General features: G+C 38.9%; 1 protein-coding gene across 3 annotated transcripts in view; it reads left to right on the top strand.

The window, feature by feature from the left end:
• fndc7rs1 (fibronectin type III domain containing 7, related sequence 1) overlaps nucleotides 1-13,909 on the top strand; it is a 136,020-nt gene that overhangs the window by 21,002 nt on the left and 101,109 nt on the right. For all 3 annotated transcript variants that reach the window (XM_087990794.1, XM_043700160.2, XM_087990793.1), the window contains exons 8-13: nucleotides 3,643-3,903; nucleotides 5,367-5,627; nucleotides 7,715-7,975; nucleotides 8,971-9,240; nucleotides 9,366-9,623; nucleotides 13,346-13,606. In XM_087990794.1, the coding sequence (XP_087846920.1) occupies nucleotides 3,643-3,903; nucleotides 5,367-5,627; nucleotides 7,715-7,975; nucleotides 8,971-9,240; nucleotides 9,366-9,623; nucleotides 13,346-13,606 (1,572 nt within the window). The remainder of the gene's footprint in view (nucleotides 1-3,642; nucleotides 3,904-5,366; nucleotides 5,628-7,714; nucleotides 7,976-8,970; nucleotides 9,241-9,365; nucleotides 9,624-13,345; nucleotides 13,607-13,909) is intronic.

Genomic DNA, 13,909 nt, shown 5'->3' with positions numbered 1-13,909 from the left:
TTCACATTTTGTTCAGTTATCAAGACTTGTTAATAATGTTACATGCGATGTTAACTAGCAATGTTATTTTCCAGGGAGAATAATATTCTTACCACTTCCCCCTTTTTCTTATATATTATATATATAAGGTATATAAGATTTTATATATAAGTGTGTGTATTATTTTATATATATTTTCTACTGGTCTTTACATCTGGAAGCCATTGTGAAGCATGGATAACTTGAATTTTAGTCTCTGCTAATGTCCCTGTTTGGATTGTTTTGAGGAGATAAGCAACAGTGCTTCAGCACTCATGATCCAAAATATTTAGTAAACTATTATGAGACATAACAGTGGGAGGTAACTTTAACCAAATCCACTGGATTGAATGTCCACATAATTAGGTCAACTCTGGTTTCACGCCTTGTCCAATTTTGTTTTCCGATGACTTCAATGGAGATTATGTGAGTGAGCTGTAAAAGCATTTTGTTCCCATCAATTTCCTTATAGGCAGTTTAGGTTAAAATTATCCCATGATTGATAACTTTTGTAATACGGTAATAACACTTCATAATAAATGTTTGACACTAGAAATAACACAACTTACAAATTTTTCTGGTTTTAGATGTAATCTGCACTTCAAATATCAGTTTTCCAATATGTACCTTATTCCAAATCTATGTGTTTCCTGTACTCAGCTCTTTTATAATTATATTGAAGGATGTGAGGGTAGAAATTGGAAAAGTAGTGGCTATAATTTTTTAGTTCTTCCCTGGACTCCAGGGACACGCCAGAAGACTGGAGGATTGCAAACATTATGTTCTTGTTTAAAAATTGTTGTAAGGATAATCCCAGCAATTATAGGATTCGGAAAAGTCAATATGGATTCTGAAGGGAAAATCATGTTTAACTAACTTACTGAAATTTGTTTGAAAAGAGTTATCAAGAAGACTCAATGAGGGTAATACTGGTCATGTGGTGTACATGGATTTACAGAAGATGTTTGATACAGTATTATACAACAGACTTATAGGTCATTCCATGAAAGGGACAGCAGCAACATGGACGCAAAATTGGTTGGGTGATAGGAAACAGACAATAATGATCAAGAGATACTTTTTGGAATGGAGGATGGTTTGTAGTGGAGTTTTTTAAGGGTTTTTTTTGGGACCCTTGCTTTTCCTGATGTATATTAATGATCTGAATCTTGGTATACAGGGGACAATTTCAAAGTTTGCAGATGACACTAAACTTGGAAGAATTGTAAACCGAGAGAAGGATAGTGTGGAACTCCAAAAGAACGTGAACGAGTTGCTGGAGTAGGCAGATAGGTGGCAGATGAGGCGATGCACTTTGATCAGAAAAACATTGAAAGGCAAAGTAGGAACCACAGTTCTAAAGTGCATGCAAGAGAAAAGGGACTTGAGTGCATAAGTGTATAGATTGTTGAAGTTGACAAGACAAGTGGAAAGAGCAGTTAACAAAGCATATAGTGTTCTTGGTTTTATTGATAGGAGCAGAGAGTTTAACAGCAGGGAAGTGATGTTAAACTTGTACAAGACACTTGTTAGACTTCAACTGGAGTATTGTTTAAATGGTCGACACAACATTATAGGAAAGATGTGAATTCATTGGAGAGAGTGTGAAAGCATTTGAACAGAATGGTTGCAGGAATGAGAATTTTCTGCCATGAGGATTAGTAGAAGAAGTTGGGATGGTTCATCTTGAAGAGAAGAAGAGGAGATTTGGTAGAAAAGTTCAAAGACCTGAGTGGGCTGAATAGAGTAGATAGGGAGAAACTATTCCTGCTCATAAAAAAAGAGGGAGGGCATGTATTTGAAGTGATGTGCAAATGGAGCAAGGGTAATATGAGAAAAAAGTTTCTTCAAGCAGTAAGTAGTTAAGGTGTGGAATGCACTCCCTGGACATGTGATGGAGGCAGGTTCAATTGAGGCATTCAAGAGGGCTTTGGATGATTGTTTAGACAGAACTGGTCTGCAGGGATATGGCGAAGATGCAGAATGTCACTAAGTAATAGAACTATTCCAGGCATGATGGGCCAAATTGTCTCCTGCACAATAGCAATTCTGAGAAATTCTCAGATAATGCAGTGATGATACAATTCCTAAAAATCAACTTGGTTATTATTCATACAGCAGAAAATTCCCTTGTATCTGCTGGGAATTATTCAAAAAATGCACATTATTAGACAATTAGAAGCAGCACAGTGGTATACAAGAAAGTCTGCTTCTAACACCTGCATACATCAACAATTTAAATCTACAAATCCACATGAGCTCACATCAAATTGATCACAGTGCTATATTTTCAAGTTCAGCAAGATCTGACTTTTGATTAAAATGATTCCGTGTCCAATATCCATTTGAAATAGTTACCACCAGTGCTAACAACATTTGAAAGATACCTGGTGTGAGAATTTTATTTCTAAACCACATATCTGAGGCCTAAGGCTAAAAAAGACTGAAAACAGTTAGCTACACCTCTCTTAGGAGGTTATGGGGTCAGGGTTTATTTTGCTAATACCATTTTGGCAAGTGAAAAAGATGAATATTAAAATTACCATTTGGGTTAATATTGAAAAGAAAAGCAAGTCTGCAGCTCCCTGTACACCGCAATGGGTTTTATAGAAATTAAATTAGGGAGACATGTAAAATGAGTTACAACTCACTCTACAATATTATCTAACTATCATTATTGTGGCATTTACAACAGGAAGTAAATATTTAGTCAACCAGTAAGAAAGTAATCTTGTTACTTAGAAGTGCTTAAGTAAATATGTGCAAAGTTATGCAGATGACCTTTACCACCAAAGAAAACAGATATTTTCTGTTGTTCATTCATTGCTGTGTGCATATCATATACTGTGAATATCTTATTCTGGGCTTCCTGTCTACAATTTGCAATTTTATGCTGCATGTATCAGAAATGCCCACTGCAATTTTGGGCATGCATTAAGAACAACTTTCTGATTATTTAAATTAATGCTGAGAAAATCATGCACAGTGAGTACCCAATTTCTTGAAGTGTTCCCAGAAGTGTGGAGAAAGTTAACTCTTACACAAAGTATTTATTTAAAATCAAATTGACTCATTTAAATTGTGCTTTATGTTTAGTCATATTGGGGATTATTACAAAGCACCTTAATATTTTGCCATATCAATCAAGTTAGCCTCTACCAAGGCAAAACTGAGGTCTATACAAATAAGTGATTAGGTTAGCCTTATACCAATTACCAAGTGGAGAATTGCACCTTATGGAGTTGTACTGAACATGAATAATAGAAAAGACCTTAGATTCCCTCCCAGGTCTTTGCTGTGTTCATGTTTCTCAACTATATAAGTGACCATTGTAAATGATTCACAGGCTAAGGAGGCATAATGTCAATCAAAGATTCATGAGCTTGAATGACTCAATAAATCCACTGCTAAATTGGAGCAAAATACACATATATGATTAGTCTTTTGAATAAGATAGTGGAGAGACTTTGACCAATGTGATACAACACCTTCAGAACAATAAAAACATACTGAGGAAGCACAAGGAGAGGAAGTTATATATTATTATTAGGTTGCAATTATTAGGATGTGTTCTAATATTTACAGCTATATTATTGAATTCAACTTTTTAAATATTATTTGCAGCTCCTTGTATACCTCAAGATGTGAAAGCCTCCACTGATTGTCTGTCCAGCATTTTAACGATTTCATGGAGTTTGGCATTAGGAGCCCTGTCATATGAGACAGAAGTCGTGGGAACAAATGGAAACAAATACAACTGTAGCTCTTCTACAACCAGTTGTGCCATCTCTGGGCTACCGTGTGGGATAGGTTTCATAGTATTTGTTATTGCTTTTGACAATGAATGTGACAGTGGCAGATCTTACTATGATATTACGGAAACAGGTAGAAACCACTTTAATTGCCTTTTCTTGTACGTAATAGTGTAATTTATTTTCAGCAATTGCAATTTGATGCCTGCTAACCTAGATCTTTCTGAAGGAAGCAAGAGAGCTGGTAGTTTGGCACCAACAAAGGCACTGACAATGGCAACAAGGCTTTAGAGCTGATAGAAGTAATTTTTGAAAAGATATGTTGTGAGTGGCTATTTGATGACCCAATGTAACATCGGTAAGGCACACAATGGGGTCAAGTGCATCTCTGCATCATTTCACATGCATGACAGCATTATTGTTATGTTACTGGACCAGTAACACAGAGTCCTGGACTAATGATCTGGATAGATCCCATTGATGTAGCTGTGGAATTTACATTCGACTACTGTAAATAAAATATGAAAATCAACCATCAGTGATAATGTTCATAGAGCTATTAGATCATTGTTAACACAAATCTGGTTTACTAATGTTCTTTAAGGAAGTACATCAGATGTCCTTATCCAATCTAACCTCACAGCAATGAGGTTGACTCAACTTTATTCTGAAATGGTCAATAAAATAACTTAAGACAATAAACAAAAACAAAAATTGCTGGAAATGCTCAGCAGGTCTAGCAGCATTGGTTCTGTGGAACTAGTTCTGAGGAAAAGTCACTTGACCTGAAACGTTAACTCTGATTTCTCTCCACCAATGCTGCCAGACCTGCTAAGCATTTCCAGCAATTTCTGTTTTTGTTTCAGATTTATGGTATCTGCAGTTCTTTTGGTTTTTATTAAGGAAACCAACTCAAGAAGGTGGCTCACCAACAATTAAGGATATGCAATCAATGCTGATCTTGGCAGATCCTGCAAATGAATAAAAAGTGTGTTTTAATAAAGGTACAAACAACTTTTGATTGAATCATTAGGAAGGCACTACATTTTCAAGTGCTGCTATATTATGTATTTTTGAAGTTTACTTTTTAAAAAATTGAAGGTTTGTTTTTGCTTCTAGGATTTTGACCCAGCAACAGTGAAGGAATGTAAATATATTTCCAAGTCAGGATGGTGTGAGAGTTGGGGGGAGCGTGTAGGCGGTGGTATGCCCATGCATCTGCTCCCCTAATCCTGCTAGGTGGCAGAGATTGTGGTTTAACATGTGCTGCCTAAGGAGCCATGGTGTTTCATTCACTTAAGTGTCTTTATGGCATGTGCTGCTGCTACTGTGCATTGGTGATGTTGAGAGTGAATGTTAAAAGTGGTGGATGAGATGCCAATCAAGTGGCACATTTTGTCCTGTGTAGTGTCAAGTTTCTTGAGTTTTGTAGCTGCCCTCATTCAAGCAAGTGGACATGCTTTGGAGAATCAAAAGGTGAGTTACTCGCTGCAGGATTCATAACCTCTGATCTGCGCCTTAGAAGACATCAGTGTAAAAGTCCAGTGAAATGTTTCAATCATCTGATTCTAAAAGAGTGATTATTTTCCTATCCAGCACCTTGTCAACCAGAGAATATTCATACTTGGGTGGATTGTGAGACGAACACAGCCATTGTAATATGGAAGGAATTTGATGGTGCAATCAGCCATATGGTCTCTGCTAATGGAAGTGATGGAACACGTCACTTGTGCAATTCAACACATACAAACTGCTGGCTGTTAGATCTGAAGTGTGGCCAAACATATGTTGCAACAGTCACCGCATTAAGTTACAAGTGCAACAGTTCTCAGAGCTCTCCAGTTTATATTAAGACAGGTAATATTGTATGCGAATAGATAAGTTAAAAATTGAAGGTACACCAACACTTGGAAAGACATAGATATGCAATAAATGCTGGTCTTGACACATCCTGGAAATGAATAGAAAATGTATTTTGATAAAAGTACAAACAACTTTTTGTTAAACCATTAGGAAGACATTGCATCCTTCAGTGTGTATTTTTGGAGTTAGCAATTGGTCATTTAGCCCATTAAGCCTGTTCTGCCATTCAATCAAATCATGGCTGATCCGATAACCTTCAAATCCACATTCCTGCCTTTTCCCTACAGCCCTAATTACCTTAGTGATTTAAAAAAACTGTCCATCTCAGCCTTGAATATTGTTAACAACCCAGCCTCAACAGCCATCTGCAGTAAAGAAGTCCACAGTTTCACTACCTTCTGAGAGAAGAAATTCCTCTTTACCTCTGTCTGAAATAGGTGACTCCTTACTCTTTGATTATGCCCTCTGGTCCTACTCTCCCAGAGGGGAAATGACTGTCTGTATCTACCCTTTCATGCCCCCTAAGAATCTTATATGCCTCATTAATGTCACTGTTCATTCTTCTAAGCTCCAATGAGTACCTCTTCAATCTCTCTTCAAAAGAAACCCCTGCATAGCCAGAATCAACCTGGTGAATCTCCTCTGGACTGCCTCACATACCAGTATATTCAGATATTAAGGAATCTGGAACTTTTCATATAAAAAGTTGCCTCTGTTGGAAAATTCCATCTACGTGCTAAGTGCCTTGGAATATCTCATTACTTTAAAAACACCATATTGATACAGGTTGTAATTGTTTATGTTTGGAGAGCAACTTACTGGTAACTTCACCATAAATAACATAGAATTCTGAGACCTAAGTACACAAACAGATGTACTTTTACAGAAGATTTTAAAATAGATTTCATTTGCTTCAAATTGCAAATGGTCTAATTTCTTTTAGAAATTCTGGCCACAATATTTCTGACAGTCCAATTTTGTATAAAGGTAGAGTCACCTTATCCCTACTGTACCCTAGGGCTGCTCTATCATTAGAGAGAGATGAATGGTGGTGGTTTATCCTGAGGGTCAGCATGCTTCAGGCAATGGAAGAGGCTGAGAAGGAGAGTCCTTCTTGCTAACTTCAGCCAGAGTAGAAACTTAACCTCTACTATTGGTGTCATTCTGCATCATAAACCAGCTGTCCAGCCAACTGTATTAACCAATCCCCTCTGTAAAGCACACAAGGTGAAAGGTACTTGTAAAGCCACAGAATCCCCCACATCGTGCTCATCCTTTCGACCAGGTTATCTGTGTGGCTTTTGAACCAAAACTGACTTCTGTCAAAGCTATCCAAAAACTCCACAAAGTTCCCCCTGAAAAATTTGATTGCCCTCAGCTATATGAGGCAGTCCCACCAAAGAACAATTTCTCTGTGTTTTTGTAACTTGCGGAGATTTGAAGACATATTTTCCTCAGAAACAAACATATTAAATCTGTTTAAAATATTAATCTGAGGCTGAACAGGCTAGGGCTGTTTTCCCTGGAGCGTCGGAGGCTGAGGGATGACCTTATAGAGGTTTACAAAATTACGAGGGCATGGATAGGATAAATAGACAAAGTCTTTTCCCTGGTCGAGGAGTCCAGAACTAGAGGGCATAGGTTTAGGGTGAGAGGAGAAAGATATAAAAGGGACCTAAGGGGCAACTTTTTCACGCAGAGGGTGGTGCATGTATGGAATGAGCTGCCAGAGGAAGTGGTGGAGGCTGGTAGAATTGCAACATTTAAGAGGCATTTGTATGGGTATATGAATAGGAAGGGTTTGGAGGGATATGGCAGGTGGGACTAGATTGGGTTGGGATATCTGGTCGGCATGGACAGGTTGGACTGAAGGGTCTGTTTCCATGCTGTACATCTCTATGACTCTATGACTGTATAAGTGGAATTACTCATGCAGTGTCCCACCAATGTACCTTGGTTATAAGGCAGAATTGCATGTAATCTTAATTCTCAATTCTGACAGAAGATAAATTGTTTATAAATTGCATGTTTTCTGTGATGAAACTTTGATGTGTGAAATGTGCAGTTTTTTGCTTTGCTAGGTCCATGTATTCCCCAGAACATTAGTGCTCATGTTAACTGCAACAACAATTCTGCCCTGATGACATGGCATGCGAGCCAAGGCGCAGTCACCTACACGGCAACACTGGAGGCAAATGATGGAACCAACCTTTCATGCAATGCAGACGATAACAACTGTGAAATCTCAGATATAAAGTGTGGGCAGATATATAACTTCTCGGTGGTGGCCAAAAATGATATATGTAACCATTCCAAAACATCTGAGATTCAGTTTAACTCTGGTAAGCTATTTCCAGTCTTATTAAAAAATCAAAATGATTTTATTTTCAGTCATCAAAGATGATTTCCAATCCCACTTCACTAATAGCCTAGCTTAAAATTCATAGACTTGTCAATGCATGCACTATCCCAAAATCCCACAGATTTCTGACTGCATTTGCACAGAAGCCTTCTAAAAAAGAGTTAACCAGCATTAGCTCAGCAAACAGTGATGGAGGAACCTAGTGATTTATACTCTCAAGGCAGAGAGACCTACTTTAACAATAAACAGCTATGGTCTCTCAATGGATTGCCACTCCAGATTGTGTCCAAGATTAGAAAACTGTTTTGATTCAGTGTAGTTTTTCTTTAAATTGGCACATTGTGCAACTGAGTGATTTATACGCAAGATAGTGCAATCTATAAGGACTGCTTAATGCAAGGAGATTGGTAGCTCTGCTTTATACAATAGAATCAATAGAGAACTCTGTGACTTTGAGTTGTTATGACCACCTTGTGAAAAAGGTGAGGGAGTGTGCCACAATGCTTCCAATTTAAAGTGCTCTTTCAAACCCCTCCATTACCTCACATTACTAACCCCCAAGCCAAAACTCTTCCTCACATTCTCAAGCCCTGTAATTCTACAAGATCTCTGAATTGTCCAACTCTGGCACTTCATGCATCCTTGATCCCCTTCATTCACCATTGGCAATTCTGCCTTCAGATGGTTAGGCCCTTAACTTTTGAATTCCTTCACTAAATCTTTCCACTTCACTGTTCCTCTTTCTTACCTTTAAGGTGCTTCTTTAAACTGAAAAAAAGATTTTGATCACCTGATCTCTTTACATGGCTCAGTATTAAAATTTGTTTGAAAATGATCCTCTGACAATTGTGATATCTTACCATATTAAAGGCACTGTATAGATGTAAGCTGCTGTTTTTGTTAGAGACTCAATTCAATCTTTTTAGATTTTTATTTGAAACTGAAATGCATATTTAATTTTACTGTCCCTTGTAGTGCCCTGTGTTCCACAGCATGTGTCTGCTAAACTGGACTGTGCAACAAATACTACTACAGTGTCATGGGATCCTAGTGCTGGGGCGGTGTCATACATCGCAGTAGTTACAGGGAGCAATGGAGTGACACAGTCGTGTAACACACAGCAAGCTAACTGCGAGATGAGAGACCTGTTGTGTGACCAGGAGTATTCTGTGACCGTGAGAGCACTTGATGAAACTTGTGAGAGTAACCAAAACACAACAATTATAGATTCAACTGGAGGTTCAGGTAAAGTGTTAGACTATAGTCCTCTTATTATTGATTTACTTTAATATATCTCCAAAATATATGGAATAAATAAACACCTTGAATTTATTTGCACAATTTTTCCCCCAAATGTTGAATCAAATTAGAGTGCCATCCTCAGACTGTTACTGGTAACCTCAGCTGTGAGAATAATACTGTCGTACTGGCCTGGCCATCGAGTCGTGCAGTGGGATTATACAACATTACTGCAAAAGGAAGTGACGGGCATTCCACTTCATTCAGTACCACAGCAACAAGCTGGCAAAGTACAGCCCTACAATGTGGCCAAACATATACTATAATTATAAAGGCAGCCACTGAGAAATGCCGACATTCCATGGGCTCACACTTTTGGACTGAGACAGGTACTGATATTGTTTAATACCATTTGGCTTGGATAATACAATCTCACTTACCAAATTTATAATGATTGCTCTGGCTGAACATGAGGCTTTGGTAATTGCAGTGAATTCTGCAATCAGTATTCCTTTTCTGGTTGTTGTTCTTCCTCACCGAGAACTTTGCCAAAGAAATTGCATCTTCCTATCATTTGACACTATCAGTTCCCAAACCCAATGCCTCAGCTAAATGGTAGCTCTTCCTCTATAGATTCATAGGTAGTGAGTGTCAGTAAGCACTTAAACTATCATAGATCATCACAGTTGGTCTTAATCCTCTTCTCATTCATCATCTTACTACACAGCACAGATTACAAGACAACTGGAGCGAGTGGCATCTCTGCATGAATTTTTTCTTCCTTGAGACTAAATGGAGCTCAACTTCTGTGTTTTTGTGCTGGCTGAGACTGGTCATCCATTAGTGGTCTGGTCAGACCTCAGTTCCAATAACTCAACCTCACCCCAGTCACAAAGTGATAAGAGAAGCATCCTTGGTTGTTGAGATGGAGTTGAGAAGGATCAAGAATATCGCAGCATTCTTAACTGTAAGAAACAACTAGACAAGTTCAAAATGCTTAAATTTTGAAAGAAAACAAATGAAGACATAGGATTCAATGTAGACCATTCAGGCCATCGAGTCTGCCAGCCTCAATGATCCACAGGTTTCTCCCTCCATCTTCTTCATTTTATTATATCAATATATCCTCTGTTCTTTTCTCCCTCCTGTATTTTTTAAGCTTCCATTTAAATACATTTATGACATTTGCTTCAATGTTTCCATGTGGCAGCAAGATCTAACAGTGTCAGCTCTCTTTGATCTCTTCACCTCCTTATTAAGAAACATATAAAGTTAAAAGAGAAAAAGTATAACATAGCAAAGATAAGTGGGAAAACGGAGGTCTGGAAAGCTTTTAAAGAGCAACAGAGGATTACTAAGAAGGAAATACGCAGAGGAAAAATGAGGTACGAAGGTAAACTGGCCAATAATATAAAGAAGGATAGTAAAAGCTTTTTTAGGTATGTGCAAGGCAAAAAAATGGTTAGGACTAAAATTGGGCCCTTGAAGACAGAAACAGGGGACTATATTACAGGGAACAAAGAAATGGCAGAAGAATTGAATTGGTACTTCAGATCTGTGTTCACTGGGGAAGACACAAGCAATCTCCCTGAGGTAACAGTGGCTGAAGGACCTGAACTTAAGGGAATTTATATTTGCCAGGATTTGGTGTTGGAGAGACTGTTAGGTCTGAAGGTTGATAAGTCCCCGGGGCCTGATGGTCTACATCCCAGGGTACTGAAGGAGGTGGCTCGGGAAATCGTGGATGCGTTGGTGATTATTTTCCAGAGTTCAATAGATTCGGGGTTGGTTCCTGAGGATTGGAGGGTGGCTAATGTTGTACCACTTTTTAAGAAAGGTGGGAGAAAGAAAGCAGGAAATTATAGACCAGTTAGTCTGACCTCAGTGGTGGGAAAGATGCTGGAGTCTATTATAAAGGATGAAATTACGGCACATCTGGATAGTAGTAACAGGATAGGACAGAGTCAGCATGGATTTATGAAGGGGAAATCATGCTTGACTAATCTTCTTGAATTTTTTGAGGATGTAACTCTGAAGATGGACGAGGGAGGTCCAGTAGATATAGTGTACCTGGACTTTCAGAAAGCTTTTGATAAAGTCCCACATAGGAGGTTAGTGAGTAAAATTAGGGCGCATGGTATTGGGGGCAAAGTACTAGATTGGATTGAAATTTGGTTGGCTGATAGGAAACAAAGGGTAGTGATAAACGGCTCCATTTCAGAATGGCAGGCAGTGACCAGTGGGGTACCGCAGGGATCCGTGCTGGGACCGCAGCTTTTTACAATATATGTTAATGATATAGAAGATGGTATCAGCAATAGCATTAGCAAATTTGCTGATGATACAAAGCTGGGTGGCAGAGTGAAATGTGATGAGGATGTTAGGAAATTACAGGGTGACCTGGACAAGTTAGGTGACTGGGCAGATGCATGGCAGATGCAGTTTAATGTGGATAAATGTATGGTTATCCACTTTGGTGACAAGAACAGGAAGGCAGATTACTACCTCAATGGAATCAATTTAGGTAAAGGGGCAGTACAGAGAGATCTGGGTGTTCTTGTACACCAGTCAATGAAGGCAAGCATGCAGGTACAGCAGGTAGTGAAGAAGGCTAATAGCATGCTGGCCTTCATAACAAGAGGAATTCAGTATAGAAGCAAAGAGGTGCTTCTGCAGCTGTACAGGGCCCTGGTGAGACCACACTTGTGTGTAGTTCTGGTCTCCAAATTTGAGGAAAGACATTCTGGCTATTGAGGGAGTACAGCGTAGGTTCACGAGGTCAATTCCTGGAATGGTGGGATTACCTTACACTGAAAGACTGAAGCGGCTGGGCTTGTATACCCTTGAGTTTAGAAGATTGAGAGGGTATCTGATTGAGACATATCAGATTATGAAAGGATTGGACACTCTGGCAGTAGGAAACATGTTTCCGCTGATGGGTGAGTGCCGAACCAGAGGACACAGCTTAAAAATATGGGGTAGACCATTTAGGACAGAGATGAGGAGAAACATCTTCACCCAGAGAGTGGTGGCTGTGTGGAATGCTCTGCCCCAGAGGGCAGTGGAGGCCCAGTCTCTGGATTAATTTAAGAAAGAGTTGGATAGAGCTCTCAAACATAGTGGAATCAAGGGTTATGGAGATAAGGCGGGAAGAGGATACTGATTAGGAATGATCAGCCATGATCATATTGAATGGCGGTGCAGGTTCGAAGGGCTGAATGGCCTACTCCTGCACCTATTGTCTATTGTCTATTGTCTATTGTCATTGGAATTATTAATGATAATTTTAGACTTATGATTCCAAGTTTTGGACTTCCCCAAGTGGAAGTATCCTTGCTGTGGCTAACAGATGAAGCCCCATCACAATCTTAAAAGATCTTTCAGATCATTCTTCAGCCTTCCTCCAACAGAGGAAGAACAGCACAGTTTTCTCAGTCTTCTCTGCACAAAGAATGATTAAAAACTTGGAAATGGTAGCTGAAGCAGAGACTGAACTTATTTTGTAATCACTGTGGATCAGAACATTCCTGGACTGAGTATCACAGTGCATTTACCTGGTAAGTTCTGGTGGGATCTGCAGCTCTACCATCTATCTATTACTGCTGGTTCCTCATTTGAAACAAAATTCTGATGCCAGTTATTAATCTACTGTCCTTTTGTGTGAGCATTTTGTTCCAACTTTCTCACTCCAGACATTTCCAAGCAGTTAGATGTAGTCTGTCTGTGGAATGTGTTTCTCTGAGTACCAAGCTGATTTGCATTTAGATCAAGAATGTAATTTGACACAAAACCCCAACACATTGAATATAAGGTGATGCTGAATTTGAGTAGATACAAAAGTTGTGTCGTTGGGAGGGGCAGATAAATGTAGCGGAGGCGGAAGATCAGCAATGATTGTATTGAATAATGGAGAAGGTTTCATGGGCTGTATTGCCACATACAGATCCTATATCATATGTTCCTCTGTTTTAATTATGGATTGTCTGATTGTCAATAAATAAACTAACTTCAAATTTGCAGAGCTAAACCTATAGAGAAGATTATTTTCTGCAAATTATAATTTGCTGCTATTAATATTATTTTCCTTCCACTTTTTTGTCTGTCCTTGCAGTTCCCTGTGTTCCACAGAATGTGAATGCTCACCTGAACTGCGCCACAAGTGCTGCTTCAGTGTCATGGCTTTCCAGCACTGGGGCAGAATCATACATAGCAACAGCTGTGGGGAGCAATGGATTGACACACTCATGTCACACACGACAAACTAGCTGTGAGATCAAGGATTTACTGTGTGGCCAGGACTTTTCAATAACAGTGACTGCTTTTCATGAAAAGTGTCACAGCAAGCAGAGTTCTGCTGTCAATCTTGCAAGAGGTATGGTACAGTAGGTTCCAGTGTGAGATTTAGTTACATTTCAACCCATGTGATCGTCTAGCTCAGATCAGCCCTACTCTTTATTACAATAAGCTTTTTTATCAGTTCCATATCTAGATAATAAATGGAATTACAGTAATGGACTGGTAATCCAAAAATCCAAGCTATTGCTCAGAGCAGAATTTACAGCAATTTCAATGAATCTGGAATTGAAAGCTGACCACTCAAACACCCATTAAGTGAATAAAAACAATTTCACTGTAGATTTACAGTGATTAAAGGATTAACCAACATTCTCAAGCC

The sequence above is a fragment of the Chiloscyllium plagiosum genome, unplaced genomic scaffold, assembly GCF_037043375.1.
Source record: "Chiloscyllium plagiosum isolate Xiang-an unplaced genomic scaffold, Cpla_swu_hap1 HiC_scaffold_9, whole genome shotgun sequence".
NCBI classification, from domain to species: domain Eukaryota; kingdom Metazoa; phylum Chordata; class Chondrichthyes; order Orectolobiformes; family Hemiscylliidae; genus Chiloscyllium; species Chiloscyllium plagiosum.
Note: the sequence above shows the minus strand (reverse complement) of the source record. Positions and strands in the feature narration are given on the sequence as shown.